Consider the following 25,542-nt stretch of genomic DNA (forward strand, 5'->3'; position numbering starts at 1 on the left):
ATGCATTTTTAATTTTCAGGCTATTCCAATGTAGATGGCTAGTGGGGGCCCGCTATCAAAGACCCCTACACTCCCCACCCCTACAGCTCTCTGAACCTCTCACTGGCCATTGGCCAATGCTCTGAGTGGCTAGGGGTACCCCCATACTTGGTGCACCCTGAAAACCAGGAACCTAACTGTGGCCCCATTTACCTCCCAGTACTCTGAGGCTGGTGTGGGAGCTTACACCCCAAATGTGACAGGCTGTTAGAGAGGAAGGATATTCCCAAAGGCTATCAAAACATAATGGGGGTTTACCCACCCATAAGGTATAGATGTGACAGCTCTGCTCCCCTAAACAAAGGATCTGCCTTGGGTTCTTCCCTTCCCATACTCCACCAATCTCTCCCTCCCTACTTTTTGAGCTCTGACCTGGGGGGCATCCCATGACCCATGATGACCCTTCCCTTTTTGTTGTTGTTGTTGTTAGTTATATTTTTTCTTTTAAATCACCACGGTTACAAAGTTGTTCATGATTGAGTTTGAGTCTTACAATGTACACCACCCTTCACCCAGGAATATTTTCCACTTCCAGTGTCCCCAGTTTCCCTCCTACCTTCCCCCTGCCTTACCCTGGGGTAAGCATGTGCTTGCTCTCCCTCTCCCTTTTATTTTATGGTTTTGGGGTCATGCTCAAGAGTTATTCCTGGCTCTGCACCTAGCTTTGCACTTAGGAATCATCCCTGACAGTGCTTGGGGGAACCATATAAAATGAAAGGAATCAAACCCAAGTCAGGTTCATGCAAGGCAAGCACCCTACCCACTGTTCTAGTCTCTGGTCCCAGGTCTATGAATGTTTTTAAGGAAGCAAGAAATTTACTAAGCCACAAATGATGATGGTTTCTATGCAATGGGTGTGTGTGTGTGTGTGTGTGTGTGTGTGTGTGTGTGTGTGTGTGTGTGTGTGTGTGTGTTCACATGGTGTGTGACTGTCCAAGCAAGCACCCTCGATGCTGGACTATCGCTTCAACCCCAGACGCTTCCTTTCCTGTAGATTCCCTGGGCTGTCTCCGAGGACCTCTCCCTGCTGGACATTGGCACCATGACCTTCGAGAGGTGACCACAGAGAGAAGGGATGCGGGCCTTTGATCCCGATGAGCACCGCCTCCAAGGACTTGTGGCCTCTCGAATTGAGGCCTATGGAGGCCGATCTGGGGCTGCAGCCCAGAGCCCCAACCGAAGCCTCTCTCCGGAGGAAGGAAGCCCCACACAGGTGAGTCCAACCTGTGGCCCAGAGATGACCTGGACAGGGCACTGAGCCTGCGTGCGTGCATGGTGGTTAGAAATCTCTGCCCCCGTGCAGGCTCGTGGGCCGCTCTATCTCTGTCCGGCGCCACCCCTGCCTTCTTCCCTGGGTTGTGAGGGACACACACCCATCCCAGCAGTGCGTCCCGGCCTTCGGGGAGGGGTGGTTAGACAGGTCTGAGGCTCAGTGCTAGGGAGAAGGTCACTCCACAGCCTACTGGCTCCTCCCTTCCTGTCTCTCTTTGGGAGGAGCCTGTGGCTGTCTCTTGAGCAAACATTCTGGGTGTCCCTGGTCCCCTAAGGGGCTCCCAAGCTCCATCTCGCTTGCACCCTAGTGGCAAGTCTCCAGGGCTGCTACACAGAGGGTTGGTGAGCCCTGCAGTCTTTCTTGCAGCCTGCTCTGCACACACCCAACCTCAAAACCCTGGAGAAGAGCCCTGCTTCCTGCTGTGGGGATCCCCAGTCCCATGGAAGAGGATTGATCCTGGAAGACTGGGGTGGACAGTGGGGACTCTCCCAGGCCCAGGGCAAGCAGAGAGACTAGGAAGAACGTGGGATAAATCAGGCCAGAAGCAGGCAAAGGAATGTAGCCAGGCCTGATAATGACCTCGATCTCAACTTCCAACTCCCAAGGAACAGAAGTGGGAACAGAAGTGGGGAACGGAACAGGGCGGCTGCCCCCCACTTGCACACATCCTGGCTGTATGATGTTGGGGCAGGTCAAGAGTGTGAGGGCCAGGTTGGTTCCCCACCACCACCACCACCAGGAAAGCTGTGATGGGTGCCTCCACCCACCCACAATTAGAGTGCCCAGTTCTTGTGCATGTGGGCAGCGGAGATGGGTAAGGGCCGGCAGCCAGCAGCATGCACACACCACAGAGCCCACATGTGGAGGTGCCAGTGTTCTACCTGCCAGAGTCCTCCGGGATCCAGGTGGGCATGTCCCTCCCTGCCCAGCTCACTCAGGCTTCCTGGCAGCAGCAAGCTCTGTGACTCAAGGCAGGAGCGGCTCACGCCAAACCTGTTTTGGGGAAGAAGGCAAGCCAAGCCTGTGGTGTGGGGTGGGGGTTGCCATGTGGAGTTAAGCCGCCCCCACCCCCAATTTTTGGGGGATGGCTGGGGCAGAATGGTAGCCCCCACAATTCCTTGGCTTCTTCCTCAGGACCCCAGCCACCGCCGTCGCCGCCCACCATATGCCTTTGTCAAGGGGCCCAACCAGGCCCGAAGTAGTCCTCACATGAAAGCTCGGGAACCAGAGCCCGATAAGCGTCCAGGAGGCCATTTAGGCAATGGCCCCCCACATACCCCCAAATCCAAGGTAAGGGATCCCTCTTCTCCCGTCTGCATATCCAGAACCTGGACTGGAAAAATCCTCCACTGACATCACACTCTAGGTCAAGTGTATGTCTTTCCTCCTCCACCCCTGTCCTCAAAAAGCAGCACTTGGCTAAATTTAAAAGCCCCATGGGGGCTGGAGTGATAACACAGCAGTAAGGCCTTTGCCTTGCACGTGGCCAACACAGGACAAACCCGGGTTTGAATCCCAGCATCCCATGTTGTCCCCCAAGCCTGCCAGGAGTTAAAACCCCTTAGTCTAGGATCCCTCCTCCCTGACCTTTCTGTGTTCCAGCAAGTCGCTGTCTCCTGTAAGAGCAGCTTCAGGCGTTCCTTGCCCCATCAGGCCTTGCCATTCCCATGCCGCTAAGAACCCCATTGTGCTTGCATGCTTCCTCGAGCCAGTGTGTCTGGGAGCCCAGGACTGACCCCTGTTGCCCCTTCCAGGAGGTGCTCAAGGTGCACAACCTGGAGCGGCGACTGCACACGTTCAGCATGTTCGGGATGCCACGCCTGCCCCCTGAGGACCGGCGGCACTGGGAGATCGGAGAGGGCGGCGACAGCGGCCTCAACATCGAGAAGTCCTGGAAGGAGCTGGTGCCTGAACACAAGGTGACTGCACCCCTGTAACTGTCCTGGTCCACCTTTGTTCCTGGTGGGAAGCTACAGGGCAGGTTGGGGACCAAAGGCATCTGTACTTACCTCGCTTGAGGTTCCAATCCCTACTAGCCACTTACTGTTGAAACTTGAGTCAAGACTGCAAAGTTTAGGGCTGAGTGATAACACAGCAGGAAGGGTGCTTTCCTTATACACGGCCAACCCAGGTTCGATCCCCGGTGCCCCATGTGGTCCCCTGAGTTTACCAGAAGTGATTCCTGAGTGCCGAGTCAGGAGTAAATCCTGAGAATCACCAGGTGAGGCCCCCCAAACCAAAACAATACCAAAGACTACAATGCTCAGGACCAGGGTGATTGTTCCCAGATAGGACTCAAGCTTTGCATGTAGGAGGCCTGGATTCCAGCACCACCTCCACATGGTCTCCTGAGCACTGAGCCTGGAGAAGTCCCTCAGCATTCCATGGGTAACTCCCAACCAAAACAAACAAAAAGATGGCAAAGATCCTAGCACCTCAGTTGTTTTTTATTTCTTTTTAGGGGACACACCAGCAGCATCAGCAGCGCTCAGGGGTTACTCCTGGCTCTGTGCTCAGAAATAGCTCTTGGCAGGCTCGGGAGATCATATGGGATGCCGGAAATCGAACCCAGTTCCTTCCTGGGTTGGCCACGTGCAAGGCAAATGTCCTACTGCTATGTTATCACTCAGGCCCCACCTCAGTTATTTTTTTTTGTAAAACAAGGAGGTGAGGGCTGGAGTGGTGGTGCAACAGTATGGCGATTGCCTTGCATGCGGCTACCCTAGGATGGACCACGGCTCGCTCTCCTGGCATCCCATATCGTCCCCCAAGCCAGGAGTGATTTCTGAGCACATAGCCAGGAGTAATCCCTGAGCGACACTGGGTGCGGCTCAAAAACCAAACAAAAAGGAGGTGATTCAAAGGTCTGACACATGCTTGGCTTTCAGAGGCCATGATCTGGGTATGAACTCTGGTACTTATTTTATAATCCTTGATATGACCCCCATTGGCCTCTAGCACTTGCTTGGCAGGCCAGCCCCCTCTCCAGAAATAAAATTAAAAAAATATATATCTTGGGCTGGAGTGATAGCACAGTGGGTAGGACATTTGCCTTGCATACAGCTGACCCAGGTTAGATCTCTGGCATCCCATATGGTCTCCTGAGTCTTCCAGGAATAATTTTTGAGTGCAGAGCCAGGAGTAACCCCTGAGCACTGTCAGATGTGGCCCAGAAACAACAACAAAAAGTCTGGACTAGGGATTTGGCTCAGCAATAGAGCCTTTACCTTGTCTTGTAATTATCAAATGAATAAATAAACAAATAAATAAATAAATAAATAAATGGAAAAAGTAAAAAAAAAATTTAGGGGCTAAAGAGATAACTACAGTGGGAAAGGCACTTGCCTTGCATGTGGCTGATCCAGGTTTAATCTCCAGCACCCCATAAGGTATCCAAGCCTCAGCAGGTGTGGTCCCTACACTTAGAGTCAGGAGTGAGCCTTGAGCTTAGCTGGATGAACCCAAAATTTTTTTAAAAAGGAAAAATATTCCAATTAAATGGAGGGCAATGCCCTCTTTCACAGAGCATCTCAGAAGTAGATTCAGGGGCCGAGAGATAGCATGGAGGTAGGGCATTTGCCTTGAATGCAGACGGATGGTGGTTTGAATCTCAGCATTCCATATGGTCCCCCAAGCCTGGCAGGAGCGATTTCTGAGCATAGTCCAGGAGTAACCCCTGAACGCTGCCAGATGTGACCTAAAAACAAAAACAAAAACAAATCAAAACAAAAAGGCAAATAGATTCAGGAACCAAAGTGATAGTACAGTGGATAGAACATTTGCTTTACACATGCCATATCTGGTTCGATCCCCATCATCTCAGATGATTTCCTGAGCCTGCCAGGAGCAATCCTTGAGCACAGAGTCAGGAGTATCCCTTGAACACCACCAACTGTGGCCCAAACTAAAAAGATTCAACAGGGTTTTTACAAACCGGAGCAGGTGTTGGAGTCATTGGATGGGATGAAAGCACTTACCTGCCTTCCACAAACAGTAGCTGTTCTTGTCTCTGCTCTCCACTGAGCCCACCCATCCTCTGCCCCACCCCAGGACATGAGCCGAGATCTCTGCCACCAACAAGAGGCCCTCTGGGAGCTGCTCACCACCGAGCTCATCTACGTACGGAAGCTCAAGATCATGACAGATGTGAGTTTCTTCCTGCCTCAGCCGTGGGTCATAGCAGGCCATAAGGGGGCTGAGATGCGGGTTTGGTGGTTTTATGGGTTCCATGAGCTCCCCACACTGAGCTCAGAACAGCTGCAGGAGATCCTGGGAGCAGTGCTATTGGGGACTCACTGAAAGGCTGGGAGGGGCTCCTGAGAACTACAGGATCATCTAGGCTCTGAACCCCTTTTCTCTCCTGCCTTTAGCTCTTGGTCAGCGGCCTGCTGAACCTACAGCGAGTGGGACTGCTGACGGAAGTGAGTGCTCAGAGGATCACGGCCCCCAAACCAGTCTTTGCCCTTAAACGAGGGGGTGGAGGGGGGTCAAAGGAGGCAAAAGGGATAGTTGGGACCCTTCAGTTCACTCTCAGGTTCAAGGTTAAGCTCACTGCCCCACCCCCACCCCCACTCTTCAATTCAGTGCTGGAGACTTGCCACATCTTGTCTCTACATGCTGCTTTCCCCTCTAGGTGTCAGCTGAGACTCTTTTTGGAAATATCCCCAGCCTGATTCGAGTCCACCGGAGCTTTTGGGAGGAGGTGCTGGGACCCATGCTTGAGGAGACTCGGGCCTCGAGCCGGCCCCTGGACCCTATCCGCCTGCAAGATGGTTTCTTGACGGTAAGGGGTGGTGAGGGGCCTGTATGGAGCCCATGAGATTCAAATCTTTTCATGACTTGAGTGGGCTTGAGGGCATAACCCCTACTTCAAAATATCCTTGAGGAGCTGGAGAGATGGTATAGATGGGAAGGCACTTGCCTTGCACACAACTGGTCTGAGGTTTAATTCCCAGAACCCCATATGGTCTTTTGAACACCTCCAGGAGTGACTCCCAAGTGCAGAGCCAGGAGTAAGCTCTGAGCACCACCAATTGTGGCCTTAAAATTATAAAAACAAAATATCCTTGAATAGATCTCTCAAAATAGCTCTTACCCTTCATTCCAGAACTAGGATATCTGACGCAAAAGCTTTTTTAATCTTCTAGAGACACTTGGGAAATAAAAAAGACAGCTCAGAGAAAGTTCACAGTTAGCTCCTGACCAATGGTAAAATTTCAGTTTGGCAGGGGAGCTGGTGTGATAGATTTGCCTTGCATGAGGCTGATCCAGGTAGGGTGTTTGTTTGCCTTGTACACAACTAACCTGGGCTCAATCCCTAGCATCCCATATGGTTTCCCCTTCCTCCAGACTTTCAGGAGTAATTTCTGAGTACAGAGCCAGGAACAAAGGAATAACTCATGAGTACTGCCAGGTGTGCCCCCACTCCAATTTCTTTTCTTTTTTTTTGGGGGGGGGGGGGTTGGCCCAAACCTGGTGGCGCTAATGTGTTACTCCTGACTCTGCACTCAGAAATTGATCCTGGAAGGATTAGGAACCATATGACATGCTGGGGATCAAACCCCAGTCCATCCCAGGTCATCTACGTGCAAGGCAAATGCCCTACTGCTGTGCTATCACTTGAACCAGAGAGAAAATACTGCAGTTTGCCTTGCTATGACCAACCCCAAATCAATCCCCAAACACCCCAATGGTCTCCCCTAAAGCACCAAGAGCCCAGAACCAGGAGTAAGCCCTGAGCACCACCAGGTGTGGCCCGAACACCCCCTTCTTCAAATCCCAATTCTTGAGCAAGAGAGCTTGCTCATTGAACTAGAATGTCTGCTTTGCCTGCAGGAGGCCTGGGTTCAATGCCCAGCACCACAGCGTTCCCCAGCACTGCTGGTGTGTCCCCAAACAAACAAACAATTCTTGGTCAAAAATCCATCCCGTATCAGCCACCTGCAAGGCTAACACCCTACCACTGTGCAATCTTCCTACCCTGTCAAAAATCCATTGATAAACAGGAGCAAGAATGGGACCAAAGAGATAGCACAGAGGTAGGGCATTTACCTTGCATGCAGAGGACCCAGGACAGGCCTGGATTTGATTCCTGGCATCCCATGGTCCCCAAGCCTGCCTGAAGCGATTCTGAGCGCAGAGCCCAGAGTAACCCCTGAGCGTTGCTGGTGTGGCCCAAAAACAAATAAACAAACAAAAAAAGAATGGGACCTAAGCAAGTTCTTAATTCTAAGGGGCTGGGGGAAGAAGGTTATAAGATTAGGAAAGAAAGTGATCAGTAAGGCCTTTTGTGAGACCATCTGCTGGGGCCTTAAGCGGCCCCCTTCTTCAGCAACAAGGTTTAGAGGCCAGAATGGGGACCCTGCACACACCACAAGGTGAAATGGGATCTTCAGTGTCCTGAAAACGTTTCGGTTGCATTATTCATGGTGGGAGAGTCTCTCGGAGCTAAGCATGGGGCACCGTAGGGGCTGGAGTGTCAGAGGACAGTAGCTCTGTCTCTCTTCTTGGGGTCCAAAGACATAGAGGGGGGCAGCATTGGGGAGGGAATCCTGACAGTCACAGGAGAGATGTTCATGATGAGAGCTGGACTGAGAATCTAGTGAGGGGCTCTCCCCCTCACCATCTACAGACAGAACCCCCCCATCTCTTGACCTTCTCTCTCCCCACCCTACTCTTCCAGTTCAGCCAGCGGTTCCAGCCCTACGTGCCGTACAGCCTACAAGTGAAGCAGACCATGGCTTATGCCCGGGAGCAGCAAGAGAACAACCAGTTCTTCCAAACCTTCGTGCAGGTATGCGGGGGGTGGGAGGGGGCGCACATGGGGGGAAGTGGCATACGGTGGGTCCTCCCTGTTCCTCGGGATCCAAGGCCAATTTGTGCCTGCACTGGGCCAGGAAGGAGCTGGCAGTCACCTGAGTCCATGCCCACCTTTGCCCACAGTGGTGTGAGAAGCACAAGCGCTCCGGGAGACAGTCTTTGGGGGACCTACTCATCAAGCCCCACCAGCGCATCACCAAGTATCCCTTGCTGCTCCAAGCTGTGCTCAAAAGGAGCCCCAAACAACAGACCCGGGAGGCCCTGACTAACATGGTAGGTGTCTGTCCTCTGAGACCCAGAACTCTTGAAGGGCTCTGTCCTGCCATGCATGGGAAGGAAGAGGACAGGATCATTGGCCAGAGGGCGATCCTGAGAGCCCGGCTGAGCCCCTCTACCCTGCAATCCCGCCTAGATAGCGTCTGTGGAGTCCTTCCTACACCACATCAACCAGCAAATCCGCCAGGATGAAGAGCAGGAGAGCTTAGCGGCTGTGGCTCAACGGATCGGGCCCTATGAGGTGCTGGAGCCTTCCAATGAGGAGGTGGAGAAGGTAAGAGCAGGAAGAGGCCCAGGGAAAGCAAGGTCCCCAGACCAATGGGGAAGGAAGCAAGGCCTTGGAAAGGAATGGGTAGAGGTGACAGGGAGGGAGTGGGTGTGGCTTCACACAGGGGTGTGGCCTATAGGAGAGGGTGGGGCCTACTAGAGGGTTTAGCCAATGGAGAGGGAATATGCTACCAACAGGGGGGGTGTCCTGTCAGAGTACCATAGGGGGTGTGGTCTACCAATCCCACTTCCGGGTAGTCATGGCGTTTCAGAGCTAGTGCAATAACCTGGAGCATAATGCTGTGCATGCAGCAGCCTTGGGTTTGATCCCTGATGCATTATCACTGCAGTTGTGGCCCAGAAATAAACAGGAAAGAAAAGGAGGCACTGTACAGGATGCCTTTTTTTCCAAGAGGGGCAAGGATGGAGAAAAAATATGCTAGAGGCAAAAGGAAGAACTTCCTTGACTGTGAGACAGAGGGAATCCTTCCAGGCTCTCAATCCTCTCCTCTCTGTGTCCCTCAGAACCTGCGGCCCTTTTCCAAGCTGGACCTAATGATCCCCATGATGGGCGTGGCCCCAGAGCACACCAGGCAGCTGCTGTTGGAGGGACCTGTGCGAATGAAGGAGGGCCGGGAAGGGAAGGTGAGGAGAAAGGGGAAGGTAAAGAAGACAGCAGATGAGGAGAAAGAAGGGAAAGGTGATGGGACACAGAATCAGATTTAGAAAAGCAGACCTTTGGCTGGAACAATAGCACAACTGGTAGACTGGGGTATTGATCTCCAGCATCCCACATGGTCCCCTGAGCCAGCCAGGAGCGATTTCTAAACACAGAGCCAGTAGCAATCCTCAAGCACTGCAGGATGTGGCTCAAAAAACTTTAAAAAGGAAAAAGTGGACAGATAGAACAGCGTGTGATGCACTCACCTTGCATGAGGCCAGAGCTGGGTTCAAACCCCAGCACCACATGCGGTCCTCTGAGCCCCATAAGAAGCAATTCCTAAACACAGAGAGCCTGGAGTAAGCTCTGAGCACAGCCATGTATGGCCCAAAGGAAAAAAGAAAGAAAAGAAAAGTGGGACAGGGATGTGTCTCAGTGGCAAAGCACATACATGAGGATTGAGTTCAATTCCTGGCACCACAGGAAAAAAATTTAAGGAAACCTTTTCTATTTTTGGGGAAAAGGGCATGTAGGTGTGAGTCTCTGTGTGTCTGTAAATTTGGATATGAGCTTCTGTGTATTTGTTTATTTGTCGGTGAGTCTGTAATTGTGTGTGAGTAATTGTCTGGGTAAGTTAGGATAAGAGTTTTGTGTCTGTCTGTGTTTGAGTTTGTGTATGTGTTTTGTAGCATGTGAATTTCTGTGTAAAAGTCTTTGGGCATCTGTGTGCTTTTCTGTATGTGAATCTATGTGTGAGTTTGTGTTTCTGTTCATGTGGGAGTCCATGTGGGAGTTTTTGTGTAAGAGTCTGTGTGTGTGTGTGTGTGTGTGTGTGTGTGTGTGTGTGTGTGTGAGAGAGAGAGAGAGAGAGAGAGAGAGAGAGAGAGAGAGAGAGAGACAGAGAGAGAGAGAGACAGAGAGAGAGACAGAGAGAGAGAGTCTCTGTGTGTATTAGAACCAAGACTTGGTTCTGGCTATGCTCTGATCATTTCTATGACCCCCTACACCAATCCCCTTCCTGCCCACAAACCAATGGATAACATCAAACTTTTCCACTCTACATTCTGTGGCTCTGTACTACTCCTTGTATACATGTGCACCCCACAGGTGCCACCACCACCCCTCAGTCCCCAGGTCTCGCCCCTTCCCTCCCCTTGCTCCCATTGACTCTCTTTCTCTGGCTGGCCCCAGATGGACGCGTACCTGTTCCTCTTTTCTGATGTGCTCCTGGTGACCAAGCCCCAGCGCAAAGCCGACAAAGCCAAGGTCATCCGTGCGCCCTTCATGCTGGAGAAACTGGTGTGTCAACAGCTCCGAGACCCGAGTACGTCTCCCCTGCCCCTCTCCCTTCTCCATTCCTCCCATTGAGGGCCCTGGGGTGCCAGACAGCTCAGTCCTTGCAGCTGACTTTCTCCTGCACCCAGACAGCTTCCTGGCCATCTACCTGACTGACTTCCAGTGCGTATCCAGTGCCTTCACTGTGTACTGCCCCAGTGCTGCTGACTGCTTGCAATGGCTGCAGAAGACACAACTGGCTCAGGTACATACAGCAACATGTGAGAGCAAGTGGAGAGGAGTGGAGACTGGGCAGAGGCAGGTCCAGATGGGATCTTCAGCCCTTGGAGTGTGCTCTCCCAGTGGAGATGCATCTTGGCTTCCCGGAAAAGCTTGGAGGAAAGCCCGCAGTCAGCTATTGGGCCCAGCACAGGGAAGGCCAAGACCGCAGCCCCTAAGACTTTTTTACCCCAAAACAATAGCTTTCTGTATTTCCTCTTCTCTTCTACAAGCGGTGATTGGGTCTTGCAAGTTCTAGCCAGGGCCTGAGGCATGGGAGAAGGATGTAGCACCAGCTCTCCAGGAGCTAGCTATACACAGACAGACAGACAGACAGACAGACAGACAGACACACACACACACACACACACACACTGTTAGCAAGAGGGCACTAGCAGTAGGCGCGTGAAAGGTACTGGAGTTGTATGTGGGGCTGGAATGATCAGGAAGGGAATGTGCAGGGATGGAAGAAGCCTTTCAGTGTACACCCCACTGTGGGGAAAGGTAATTAGGATTATGCTGGAGGACGGGGCAAGGACTTCCCCATTCCTACGTTATGTGGGTGCCCCAGTAGCTGAGTTAGTTTTAGGGCCTAATGCTGACTGTGCAGCAGAGAGGAAACACCCCCGATCCTGCCCGGTTCCAGAGGTCAGGCCCCTGTACTTTGACCGGGAGAGGAGGCAAGCAGGGCAGGTGTGATGCGAGGGAGTGACACACAGGTAGGCGGCTGTGATAAGAGCTAGAAAAGTCCCAGAACAGGGAAGAGATCAAGATGAAGCCATGTTAGTTCAATGGAGCTTGGAGATTGTATTGGAAATCTATTCTCTCGCTGCTCGGAAGGCCAGATTTCAAACTCAGGGTGTTGGCAAAGCTTATAGCAGTCTCTGTCCACTGTCATCTTCTGTCTTTCCTGGTATACTCTCTGAGCTTCTCTAGTTTTGTTTGTCAGTGGGGGGGGGGGGGAGGAAGAAAGCACACCTGGCAGTGCTCAAGGACCATCTGTAGTGCCAGGATGTGTGGGTTTTGTTTGGTTTGGGGGTGTGTGGAGAGGATTGAGGGCCACACCTGGCAGTGCTCTGGGTTTAATTCTGGTTCTATGCTCAGGGATCATTCTTAGTGGGGCTCAGGAGACCATAGACAGTGCCAGAGATCTAGCCAGCGTCAAGCAAGCGCCTTATCCACTCTACCATCTTTGTAGCCATCAGGTCCAGAGTATAAACTTGTCCTGGCGGCAGCATATGCTAGGCGAGTGCCTTTACCTGTGTAATCTCTCGCTCCTGCATGTCTCTATCTAACCCTTCCTCTCCCATCTCTCCCATATGGACACCAGTCAGTGGATGGGTAAATCCTCACTATCCTGGACATTTTCTTTCTTTCTTTTTTTTTTTTTTGGGGGGGGGGTTCACACCTGGCAGCGCTCAGGGTTTACTCCTGGCTCTGTGCTCAGAAATCGCTCCTGGCAGGCTTGGGGGACCATATGGGATGCCGGGAATCGAACCTAGGTCCATCCTGGGTTCCTGGGTTGACCTCATGCAAGCCAAACACCCCTACCGCTGTGCTATCTTTCTGGCCCCTGTCCTGGACATTTTCATCCTGAGGTATTGTTGTTGTTGTTGTTGTTGTTGTTTGGGAGCCCTACCTAACTGTGCTCAGATATTGCTCCTGAGTGCCAGGGATAGAATGCCAGGAATTGAACCTGAGTTAGTTGGCTGCTTGCAGGATTACTTGTCCTATTGCTCCAGCCTCATCTTGAGATTCTTAAGAGCCTTTGCACTGGGGCCAGAGAGATAGCACAGCAGCGTTTGCCTTGCAAGCAGCCGACCCAGGACCTAAGGTGGTTGGTTCAAATCCCGGCGTCCCATGTGGTCCCCCGTGCCTGCCAGGAGCTATTTCTGAGCATAGCGCCAGGAGTAACCCCTGAGCACCGCTGGGTGTAGCTCAAAAATCAAAAAAATAAAATAAAATAAAGGGGGGGCTTTGCATTGTTGCCTAGACCCTTTCGCCAGAGAAGGTCCTATTCTCTGGTCCTGGGGTTAGGATTCAGGCATATATTTTGGGGGAGCCCCTATTCAATCCTCTCAGGGGCAGAAGAGCCTAGTAAAAATTTGAGTTAGACTTTGAAGGGTGGGGAAAACTAGGAGCAAGAGACTCCAGGAAGCAACCAGGGTGTCTTTATTGGAGGACAGTAGCTATGCTATCACTCTGGCCCTTCCTTTCCTTCCTTGCCCTTCCCTTCCCCCACCTCTTTCCCTTCCTTCCTTTCCCATCCCTCTCTCTCTTCCCTTCCCCTCCTGTTGTTATAGCTGCTGTCTTTGTTTGTTTTGTCTTTGGGTCATACCCAGTGGTGCTCAGGGGTTACTCCTGGCTCTGCACTCAGAAGTTACTCCTGGCAAGTTCAGGGGACCATATGGGATGAGGGGATTGAACCCTGGTCAGCCTCATGCAAGCCCTACTTGCTATGCATTTGCTCCGCCCCTTATAGCTGTTGTCTCGATGATGAATGACTGAAGATCATGAATGAAGGCTGCAAACACCATTTTTTTTAGGGGGGGGTGTCACATTTGGTAATGCTCAGGGGTTACTCAGCAGTGCTTGGAGGACCATATGGATACCTGGGATAGAGCCTGGTTCAGCTATGTGTAAGATAAGCACCCTACCCACTGTACTAGGTATTTTTTTTTTTTTCTGCCCAACCACAAACTCCTTACCATGATGCTTAAAAGCTTGCAAGGCCCTATTAATCCCATGTATTGTGGTGGCCCCCTAGGAAATTCCAAACAGCCGAATCAGAGTCACCTAAACCAGTGGTCGGCAACCTGCGGCTCGAGAGCCACATGTGGCTCTTTACATTTTTAATTTGGCTCTTCTTTGTACCAGGCAGCCGCTCCAGTAGTCAGGACTCTGCTCCTAGCCTGTCAGTGCACGCCCTGTGTGGCTATCAAAATAAATTTCAATCATGGTTCTGGCGAGATTTGGCTCAGTTGAAAAAAAAGGTTGCCGACCACTGACCTAGACCATCAACAGTACAGTGGCTGGTGCTGGGTCCCAACTGGGGATTTAAACCTTTGAGGATCATGTCCTGCCACTGAGCCCTTCTCCCCTTCCCAGCTGTGTGACCAAAGGAGTTCTGGGGCCTCTCAAGCTTCCCCTTCTGTACTTGCAAACTGATAGGAATAATACTCACCCCTGCCTCCTAGGGAAGATTTCAACAAAGCCTTAGGGCGGCTCTCACCCTTCCCCATGAAGGCTCAACAGCAGATCAGTAACCAGAAAGAATGATTCTAGGGTCCAGAAAGATAGTACAGTGGACAGGGCACTTGCCTTGCAAACCCGGGTTTGATCCTCAGCATCCCACGAGGTCCCTCAAGACCACCAGAAATAATTCCTGAAGTGCAGAGGCAGGAGCAACCCCTGAGCATTGCTGGGTGTGACCCCCAAACAAAAACAAAACAAAACAAAATGCAAGGATAATTCCAAACAGACACTTGCTAGGAAGACTGCCCTGACCAGGAGACCCCTAAGAGCCTCTCAGTGGTGAGATCCTGCCAAAGTGAAACCTGTTGGATTAGTTGAGGGTTTCTGGAGGGGTGAGGGTAGTGCCTCACCTTTTAAATTTCCTCTTAAATAGCAGCACTTTGAAATGGAGGACCTGGGAGACAGCCAAGTGGAGATAGCTTCAGGGTCTTTGGGAACTGGGGAGACACAGGGCTTAAGGTTGGGAGGGGGGGGAAATAGGATAAAAGATGGCAATACACAACCCCTTCTTATGCCCTCCAACCCTATGGGGCTGCCTTCTCCCACCAGATGAGACTTGTTTCAACAGGATAGGACCATTCCCAGGAGGTCAGAGATGGAGAGGGAATGGCGTCAGGTGCCAGGTTTGTGAAAGAGAAACCTCTCAGCTCCTGTACCTCAAATTTAAGCCCCACTCTGTGGGAAATAGGAGTCTTCTCTCAATATCACCCTTACTCCCTTCCTTCCCCACACACACCCAAAGGAGAATACTTGGGTACGGTGTACTGGATAGTACAGAGGATAAGGTGCTTGCCTTTTGTGTAACCAACTTGGGTTTGATCCCTGGCAACCCATATGGTTCCCCAAGCCCTGACAGGAGTGATCCCTGAGCACAGAGCCAGGAGTAAACTCTGAGCACCGCTGGGCTTCAAACAAAACAAAGCAAAACAAAAGCAAAGAACAAATCAACTAATGTTCCTCTTTTCCCCTTGGACCCCACAGGGGACCCCTTAAAGTTACTGGGATTGGGCAGGAGTGATTACAACAGGTAGGGCACTTGCCTTGCACACAGCCCACCCAGATCTGATCCTCAGTATTTTATATGATCCCCTATGCCTGTCAGGAGTAATTCCTAAGTTATTCCTAAGAATAACTGGAGTTATTCTCGAGTATCAGGATATGATGGGGCCATCACCAGATATGATCCAAGTAGAACAATAAATTGCTGATATTTTGTTTTAGCCCTCTTTCACTGATGCCTTGGAACCTACCTCCCTCTGCTACCCCACCAACACACACACACACACACACACACACACACACACACACACACACACACAGTTTTCTCCCCTTACAGAATGGAGATGGAGAGGCACGGTCAAGTCACATGAAACTAAGCTTTAAGAGAAAATGACTTTTTCGGGGGCTGGAATCTGAACTTGGGAAATACCCTTCTTTAGGGTCTGAGAAGAGGAAAAGGAACTAGTGATGGGAACAGAAAGTGCTGGTCTGAACAGAGTCCAAAAAAATGAGGGAAGGAGCCCAAAGGCAGGAGGGTGAGCCGTAGGCTCGTAAATTAACTCTGTTCCTGCCTTCTACTGCCCCCGCAGGGCTCAGCCTGTCCCCAGCTGGGGAGTCACAATAATAGGAACTGCCCTGCAGGGAGAAGAGAAAGGGATGTTTGTAAACTGCTTGGCCAGAGGCCAGCACCTAATGGACATGCCCTAAATGCTGGTTACAGGCATGATTAGAAGAAAGATGGGCTGGAGAGCTAGGACAGAAGTTAAGGTATTGACTTCCAAGCACCTCACCCAAAGTTAATAACCAGCACCCCATATGGTCCCCCAGCATCACCAAGAGTGATCCCTGATCATAGAGCTGGGAGTAAGATCTGAGTACTGCTGGGTATGATCCCCCCAAACAAACAACAACAAAAAAAACCTTCTATGCTCTGTTCTAAATTGTACTAATTTATAGAGGGAATCCCTAAAATTTTATGATATGTAGATACATTGCCTATTTTTTTTTGGTAGGTAGGTAGTATGATTCGTTTGAGAGTTGTTGCGTCAGGTGCTTTGAAAATAATAAATATTGCAGCTTCTATCATGCATCTACAAATCTACAAATCTTAGATGAAGGAAGTAGAAAGGCAGCGCCAGAGAAGCAGTACAAGAATTAAGACAGTAGGGTCTGGAGTGATGGCATAGCGCTAGGGCATTTGCCAACCTGGGTCAAACCCAGGACAGACTTGAGTTTGATCCCCAGCATCCATATGGTCCCCCGAGCTGGTCAGGAGCAATTTCTGAGCACAGAGCCAAGAGTAATCCCTGAGCGCTGCCGGGTGTTGTCCAAAACCAAAAATAAAACAAACAAAAAAAGTTAGGACTATTGAGACTCTTGGCTTGCATGCAACTAATCCTGGTGCCCTCTGTTCAGTCAGGAATGATCCAGGAGTAAATCCTAAGCACTGTCAGGATTGGGAGAGAGGGAGGGAGGGAGGGAGGGAGGAAGGGAGGGAGGGAGGGAGGGAGGAAGGGAGGGAGGGAGGGAGGGAGGAAGGAAGGAAGGAAGGAAGGAAGGAAGAAGGAAGGAAGGAAGGAAGGAAGGAAGGAAGGAAGGAAGGAGGGAGGGAGGGAGGGAGGGAGGGAGGGAGGGAGGGAGGGAGGGAGGGAGGGGGGAGGGAGGGAGGGAGGGAGGGAGGGAGGGAGGGAGGGAGGGAGGGAGGAAGGAAGGAAGGAAGGAAGGAAGGAAGGAAGGAAGGAAGGAAGGAAGGAAGGAAGGAAGGAAGGAAGGAAGGAAGGAAGGAAGGAAGGAAGTTAGTTAGTTGTATGCAGTTGACCCAGGTTTGATCTTGAGCATCCCATATGATCCCTGGATTCCTGAGTGCAGAGCCAGGAGTAACCCTTGAGCATTGCCAGGTATTGCCCCCCCCCCCCACACACACACACAAAAAGAGGAAGAAAATGGGTGAACTTAAGCCCAACTATGCAGGAGTAGACATGTCTCCACTCCTCAAAAATAGGGATACAGGGCCAGAGAAATAGCATGAAGGTACGGCATTTTCCTTGCATGCAGAAGACGGTAGTTCGAATCCCGGCATCCCATATGGTCCCTCGAGCCTGCCAGGGGCGATTTCTGAGCATAGAGCCAGGAGTAACCCCTGAGCGCTGTCGGGTGTGACCCCCCCCCAAAAAAAGAAAAAAAAACAAAAAATAGGGATACACCCAGTCCATACACAGGAGCTGAGGAAAGGCCCAGTCAGGGATCTCCTGACTCTTTTGAGATAGGCTCTAGTGGGGAGAAGGGAGAATTTCCACCCTGGCACTGGCAACAGAATTTTGTGCTGGGATCTTTCCCTCCCTCCTTTTCAGCCACAGCTAATGGTACTCCAGACTCACTTCTGGCTTGGTGCTCAGGGGCCATTTCTGGAGGTGCTCATGAGACTTTATGGGGGAACCCAGATCACAAGGCAAGCATCTTAGCCCCTAGTACTAACTCTCACTCTTCCCCTTACCTTTTCTCACTGGGGTGTGCAGCCCTTCCGCTTCTTCCCACCCAGTCACCAGCATGTCTTCCCTCTCACCAAAGCTAAGAAGACCTCCCAGGACTGGTGAGGAGGCTCTAGGGAGATAGGATTCACTTCAGACAGTCCTGTCCTTCTGGTCTTGTGGTGGGGATCTCCCTGTCCCTCCCCAGAGAAGTATGAGCCAAAGTAAACCTTGCAGAGTTTGTTTCTTGTCATGTGACAGTTTCGTCAAGAGTACTCTGCTTTGTTTGATGGCATAGAAGTAATATGTGATATGAAATGTTAGCAACATGAACCATTGCTGGGGGCTGGGATGATTGTAGAGTGAATAGAACACTTGCCTCGCATGCTTTTGGTCCCTGTCATTACAGATGGTCCCCCAAGTTTGCCAGGAGTGATCTCTTAGTGCAGAGCAAAGAATAAACTTTGAGCACTGGGGCCAGAGTGGTGGCGCAGTGGTAGAGCGTTTGCCTAGCATGTGGCTGACCTAGGATGAACCATGGTTCAATCCCCTGGCGTCCTATATGGTCCTCCTTTCCAGGAGCGATTTCTGAGCACAGAACCAGGAGTAACCCCTGAGCGGCACTGGGTGTGGCCCAAAAACAGAAAACAAAAAAAAACTTTGAGCATTACCAGGTGTTATTCAAAACACAAAACACAAAAATCCAATAACCATTTCATTTTTTGTTTGTTTTGTTTGTTTGTTCGTTTGTTTTGGGGCCACACCCAGCGGCGCTCAGGGGTTACTCCTGGCTATCTGCTCGAAAATAGCTCCTGGCAGGCACAGGGGACCATATGGGACACCGGGATTCAAACCAACTACCTTTGGTCCTGGATTGGCTGCTTGCAAGGCAAAAGCCGCTGTGCTATCTCTCCGGGCCCCAAATAACCAATTCTATAGGTAATTTGTCCAGGGTGACCTCCAAGTGTGAGCCACTGGTGGTACACATGGGCACCAATGTGTCCATGGAAAAACCAGTACTGAATGCCCCTGGCCAAGGTCCCCTTTTTTCCAGTCCTATACCTCCACGCACCTTCCCTTTTCTAGATAACCCTTGTTCAAGATTGAACTGGGGGGCCGGGAAGGTGGCGCTAGAGGTAAGGTGTCTGCCTTACAAGCGCTAGCCAAGGAAACGGACCGCGGTTCGATCCCCCAGCGTCCCATATGGTCCCCCCAAGCCAGGGGCGATTTCTGAGCACATAGCCAGGAGTAACCCCTGAGCGTCAAACGGGTGTGGCCCAAAAACCAAAAAAAAAAAAAAAAAAAAAAAAAAAGATTGAACTGGGTCATTGCCTCTCTGCAGGACCTGTAATCAGTGGCAACCTGGGGATAAGGGTGAGGGAAGAAGGGACAGCACCTGGGGGGAGGGGCGAGGGCAGGAGATGCCTATCTGCCCTAGAATCCCTCTGGCCAAGTCTCACGAGATCACTGAGACTCCTTAGTCTGCCAACATGGCCTATCCTTGCTTATCCAAGTCCCAGCCCTTCCCCCTCTTCTTCTCTTTCTTTTTTGTGTGTGTTATCTGGAATCACCCATGCTCGAGTTTCAGTGCTCACACATGCTGGACTTCAGTTCTAAGAGATCATGGAGAGGATCTCAGGAGTGTCATTGTCCTATAGGGCCAGGCAAGGGATCAAACCTATGGCCTCAGGCCTGCCAACCAGGAATCCCGCTATGAAACCATGGATGTATCTTGTCCTGCCAGGCTAGTTCTGTCTTTCTGTAGAGGCTCTGGGAAGGTCCAAGTGCCTCCAGAGTAGTTGGCTCCTGTGAAACCCACAGGGGAGAGAGTTCAAATATTTAATCACCAGGCATGGATATCAGTCAGTCAGAGTGGAGGGTGGTGAGGGTCGTCATGGTCTCCTACCTTGCCAGGCACCTCCCCTCTAGCTTCTGGGGGAGAGGTTTGTCAGGGGACCAGCGCTGGAGGCCCCTGGCTGGGCTCCAGTGTCTGATCATGATAAGACCGTGCCAGTGAGTCCCAGTGATCCTCCCAGGCCTTACACCACTCCTGGTGCCTTCTGCCTTCTGCCCAACTGTGCCACCCCAAAATGAATGTTGCCCTTTGGAGACCCTAAAATGTACCCTCTCAGGAAGCCCCGGAAACAGAGCAGTGACTTTACTTGGACTCAGAAACCAAGAACCTTGAACTAGTCTGAGTTTTGCTCTCACATTTGGGAGATAAACCTACAGTCACGTTCTTACATGGCTACATGCACATAGAAGGGCTTTGTAAACCATCCAGAGGTGTTGTATTAAATATTAATTATAAAGTCCTGATGGTGCATGGATGGGTGGATGAATGGGCCTTTCTTGACCCAGCCCAGTGCCTGCAGCCTCTAGGGCCTAGCAGGTCTGTAGGTATAAGGGTAATGGTGAGGAAATGACCCACAGCAGTCAGATGAAGTTTCAGAAGTCATCGGCTTTATGTATTACAAGGGCCTATCAGCATGTGCATATCTCACATGGTTTCTAAGCTGAACAGCCTCTCCATTTAGAGAAGAGACACCCAAACTGTGTCTCTTCTCTACCTGCTGTGTCTTCCTTGGGAATGTATAACAGGGTGTTACCCTCTTTATTCCCAGAGCACCCCTCTGAAAAGGTAGTGGGAAGATGGCAGACAATGGAATGGATTCCCGCTCCCTTCCTCCTGAGGACAATCTTGTTTGCTTTCTTCTCTGAAAGGCAGCTGAGTTCTCAACCCAAAACAGCACCTACCCTTGCTCACCTAGAGTCCCCCCAGCGTCACCTAGAGGACCCAGCACTATTCAGAAAGCTTAGATTAGCCCCACCATCAAATCGGGGAGAACTTCCTGAAGGAGGTGGCTGGCTGGGTAGAGATTGGGCCCAAGGGGCATGAGAAGCTGGCAGAACAATCCAGAAAGGGAAAGGAACTTCCTGTTACCCTCCTGCAGATCTACTCAAGAGTTCAATGCCCAGTTCATTCCCACTCTCTTTGGATCTTGGCAGTTACTTAACTTCAATGTCTCCTTTTCTCCAGAGTCAAGTAGGAGTGAAAATCTGACACCAGGGCTCAGAGATGGAATTCAGTGGCAGAGCGTGTGTCTTGTATGTGTGTAGCCCACCCAGGCTTTGATCCCTCCCTAGCACAGAAAAATGGGGTGGACAGAAAATTAGACCTGCCTTCCAGGATTGTGAAAGTCAGACACGCTTAGGTATGAATTAACTAATGCCTAGTATACAGCAAATGCTAGATAAAAGAGAATTCGTCCATTTTTCCCACACCAGATCTCCCTGCAAAAGCTGAAAGCAGAAGAGTACGTCCAACAGAAGAGGGGGCTCCTGGCCCTCTACCGGGACCAGGAGCAAGAGTCTCCGGGCACCCGGCCCTCCACGCCCTCCCTGGATGGTTCTCAGAACAGTGTGGAAGGCAGGTAAGGCTTAGCCTGGATCACAAGGCTTCCCAAAACAGAAGGAGCAGTAGTACAGCGGGGAGGGCATTTGCCTTGCACGACCTGAGTTTGACCCCCGTCATCCTTTAGGGTCCCCCCAGTACCACCAGGAGTGATGCCTGAGTGCAGAGATTAGAGTAAGCCCTGAGCATTGGCTGGCATGGCCCCAAAACAACAACAAAAATAGAGAGAGGGCCCGGAGAGATAGCACAGCGGCGTTTGCCTTGCAAGCAGCTGATTCAGGACCAAAGGTGGTTGGTTCGAATCCTGGTGTCCCATATGGTCCCCCGTGCCTGCCAGGAGCTATTTCTGAGCAGACAGCCAAGAGTAACCCCTGAGCACCGCCGGGTGTGACCCAAAAAACAAAACAAAAAAATAAATAAATAAAATAAAATAAAATAGAGAGGAAAGAGAGAGAAGGGTGAAAAGGGATAAACCAGGCATGGCATGAAGCTATTGGAGGATTTGGAAATGTTGAAATAGCCCAAAGTGGGCCAGAGAGATAGTACAGCGGTAGGGCATTTGCCTTGCACACAGCCGACCCAGGACGGACCTGGGTTCGATTCCCAGCATCCCATATGGACCCCTGAGCCTGCCAGGAGCTATTTCTGAGCACAGAGCCAGGAGTTACCCCTGAGTGCCGCTGGGTGTGCCCCTCCTCAAAAAAAAAAGAAGAAGAAGAAGAAGAAGAAGAAGAAGAAGAAGAAGAAGAAGAAGAAGAAGAAGAAGAAGAAGAAGAAGAAGAAGAAGAAGAAGAAAGAAACAGCCTAAAGACTGGGCCTCGAGGCGGGTGGGAGGGACCATTGGGGATGTAGAACCCATCAGGTGGTGGGTGGGGCGGATGTGACAGGCCAGGGAACCCCCGACCCCCTTCTGCAGCCCCTCTGTGAGCCCGCGGTATTTTCCTTATATGATCCGGCCCCACTGCAGACCGGAGAGGATTAGGACACGTCTGGCCGAGAGGGACGTGGGACTGGGTGGAGGGCGGGCTAGCAGGGAGGCCTTTGTGCCGTGTCTGCGAGCCCTGCTCGATGATGACAAGACCACTGAGCAATATGAGTTCTCGAGAAAAGAAAAAAAAAAAGAAAGAAAGAAAAAGAAACAGCCTAAAGTCTGGTTGTCAAGCAAAGTTGGCCCCATCATTGTCCTATTCTGGGTTAGCTTGCAGACAAAAGGGGAGAAGTGCCTGGGCATCTAGATTCAATCCCTGGCACTAGCTGTGTTCCCCGAGAGCACCAGCGGGGGTCACTCTTGAGCACAGAGCCAACACTAGCCCTGACCCCCACTAGCTGGACCCCAGAACTGTTCAAATGCCTCCAGCAGAGCCTGGCCAGCAAGCTGCAAGCTGCAGGTGAAACACATTCACACAGGGATAAAAATGCAGGGAAGAATGGGCCAGAGATATAGCATAGCAAGTAGGTAACTTGCCTTGCATGCAGGGGGCCTGGGTTCATGTCCCCCCGAGTTCTGCCAGGAGTGATCGCTGGGCACAGAGCCAAGCAAAAGTAAACCCTGAGTACCACCAGATGTGCCCCCCCAAAGTAAACAATAACAAAAAGATGCAGAGGAAGCTTTCGAGGTGGGGACTCGGGAGGCACTGTACTAATGGACAACTTCCCGCATGGCCTCAGGACTCCCCAATATTTGACCACCCCCTGGTACTTGCAGGTCTCCTGAGTTCTCAACCGTCATCCCCCAGCTGGTGGTGACGGAGAACCTGGATGAAGATGCCCCCTCCGGCCACGATGACACCTCGGACTCTGGCTATGGCACTCTCGTCCCAGATTCCCCCAGAGGCTCCCGCTTCGCCCTGAGTCGCCTGCGCCCCAGAGCCTTACGGCGGGACCCTCGTCTCAGTTTCTCCACGCTGGACCTGAGGGACATCCCCCTGCGTCCGCAGCCCCTGGACTCCCAATCACCCCAACACCGCAGCTTCCCAGAAACTGCCAGAGGATGATCTCCTCCCCGAGGGGGAGGCAGTCTCCCCCGGGGGTTGGTTCCATCCTGGGCAGAGGATGAGTTTGAGACTGCCGGCACCACCACCGGGAATGTAGTGGTGGAGACACTGCACCGGGCCAGGCTTCGAAGCCAGCTCCCCACATCCCCAAGTTACACCGACTCTGCAGGGGAGAGCCCCTGGGAAATGTCCGGGGAGGAAGAAGAAGAAGAGGGGCTGCCACTGTTCCCCCGGCCCCTGCACACTGAGGAAGTGCTTCGAGAGATCCGGGAGGAACTGGCCAGACAGAGGATCGATGGCCTTCCGGAGCCCAGAGACGGCAGGCCCCGAAAACTGACGCGGGCTCAACTCTACAGGATGCGGGGACCTCGGGTCATACAGCTGGACACCCCCCCTGTCCACCTCGTAAGTACTGCAGAGAAGTATGGGGGAGGGAGGGATGCTGGGTAGCACTCCTCTTCACCCATGTCTAATTTCCATTTTGGGGGGAGGGTCCATTCCTGCTTCTACTTGGGGAACTACGCAGTGCCAGGGATGGATCTGAACATGCAAAGCCTATGTTCTGCTTTTATTTGGTGGAGATGGAAAGCATGGGGCCCACACCCATCTATGCTCAAGGGATCCCTCCTGAAGAGCTTGGGTACACCACGCGTGATGCCGGGGATCGAACCCGGGTCAGCCACTTGCAGGGCCAAAGCTCCCTACCCACTGAACTTTCTCTCCAGCACAAGCGCTCAGTCCTCTAACCCATCTTTCTGGTAACCTTGGGCTTGTGATTTTTCACTAACACCTGCCTCCTTTCTTTGCAGGGAGGTGTGAGGGGGTGAAGTCCTCTGGCGCTGGAAACCTCCCCCTGCCCCCCCCCAGAAGTGCTGGTCACTCCCCGTCCCCTCTGGACTCTACCTCAAGGACCACACGGCCCACTCTGATGCCTGCGCCAGGCACATTGCTCTGAGGCCTCAGGGGGATCAAGGACGCTCCATTTTTACCAAAGATGCCCCCAAATCCTAGGGATGGTTGGAGGCTGGGGGGTGAGTTGGGGGCAAAGGGCACCTGCGTTACAAGCTCAAGGTCGAGAGTTTGATCCTGGTGTCTCTCACACACGTGCTAAGTTTGGTCCCAGCACACAAGACCTGTCAGCTCCCAGGAAGTCCTTGTACAAACACCAAGATGAAAAGTGTGCAAAAACACCATGACTGAGGGAGCAATTGCTACTAGAGCAATTCTAGCAATTGCTAGAACAAGTGTGCGGGTCCTCCCTCCCCTGATCATGGAACTATCAGAACAAAGGTGGGAGGGGAGAGGAGGGAAAAGTAAATAAATTGCATTAGAAAAACAGAATGGGGCGACCCTATCCATGCTAGCTGGGCAGCCAGCTAGAGAGAACAGTGGAGGGGGGGGGGTGTTATAAAGCGGGGAGTCTCCTCCATTCATCAGGATGATGTCCCCTACTTGGCACCTTTCCCAGCCTCCCCAACTCCCACAACCTTCCTTCAGGAGCACAGCAGCTTCAGTCTAAAGCTCTGAGGGGATCCAGTTGGGGCTCCAAGCAAGCACCCGCCAGGAGTTAGTTAATTCCTGAGTGCAGAGCCAGGAGTCAGCCCTGAAGATTGCACCCCCAAAAACAAAATGAAATGAAATGAAATGAAAAAAAAAAAAAGAAAGAAAAGGTTTCCAGTTTATTAGTGTAACACTTCAGGATTGTTACAATACAATCAACAGCCAGGATGGCAGCTCGCTGGCTAGCTCGCTGACTATGAAAAAGGGAATCAAAGACCCACCAGAGAGGCCCCAGAAGAGCTGAGTGGCTGGGTTTTTTTTCCCCTAAATCTAAGCTGCATGGACAGCAGCCAGGGATACGTGGATACGTGAATACACTCAATCCCTCTCTCATACACACACTGCATCACATCTGTCTGCCACACACACACACACACACACACACACACACGTACCTGTCTCACACACAGGCCTGTAAACCTGGATGGAGGCTTGCTCAGGCCGCTGAGAAAAGCTACCTACTATGTACAGTGAGTGAGGGAGTAGCACCAAGTGGTGGCCAGCTGATGCTTGAAGCCCCCCTCCAAGAGCCCTCTAGGAAAATTAAAAAAATAAAAAGGAGGGGACCTTTGGCACTGTCCCTATGGAGAAAGAGGGGCTACTGCTGCTCCTCCTTGCCCAAGCTGCTGTCCAAGGTGAACAGGGAACGCGGGGCCGGTTATTTTGCAGGTGTGGGCGTGGCCTCTCCGGGATGGGCGTGGCCTCGTTGGTGGGCGTGGCCACACTGGGCCTCGCGGGGCGGGCAGGATCTCATCGGGAGTGGGCGTGGCCTCGTTAGGTGGATGGGTTTGATCGGTGTGGGCGTGGCCTCACAGGATGCCCCTCTCACCGGTGAGGGCGTGGCCTCCTTGATGTGGGCGTGGTCTCATCGAAGCGGGCGTGTCTTCGTTGATGTGGGCGGGGGCATCGCTGGGCAGACGGACCTCGCCGGGTTGGACAGGGCCTCGCCATGAGGGCGTGGC

At 51.9% G+C, this 25,542-nt stretch overlaps 1 protein-coding gene across 1 annotated transcript; it reads left to right on the forward strand.

Moving 5' to 3' along the window:
* Positions 1-1,114: 1,114 nt before the first annotated feature.
* Positions 1,115-25,533, forward strand: PLEKHG6 (pleckstrin homology and RhoGEF domain containing G6). The gene is given in 16 exon segments (XM_049772487.1): positions 1,115-1,252; positions 2,447-2,602; positions 3,067-3,231; positions 5,363-5,458; positions 5,683-5,733; positions 5,946-6,095; positions 7,995-8,105; positions 8,255-8,404; positions 8,544-8,681; positions 9,200-9,319; positions 10,527-10,659; positions 10,760-10,875; positions 20,900-21,045; positions 22,732-23,442; positions 23,830-23,833; positions 25,204-25,533. Coding segments are annotated over 16 exon segments (2,715 nt in total).
* The last annotated feature ends 9 nt before the right edge of the window (positions 25,534-25,542 follow it).

Source organism: Suncus etruscus, chromosome 4, assembly GCF_024139225.1.
Source record: "Suncus etruscus isolate mSunEtr1 chromosome 4, mSunEtr1.pri.cur, whole genome shotgun sequence".
NCBI classification, from domain to species: Eukaryota; Metazoa; Chordata; class Mammalia; order Eulipotyphla; family Soricidae; genus Suncus; species Suncus etruscus.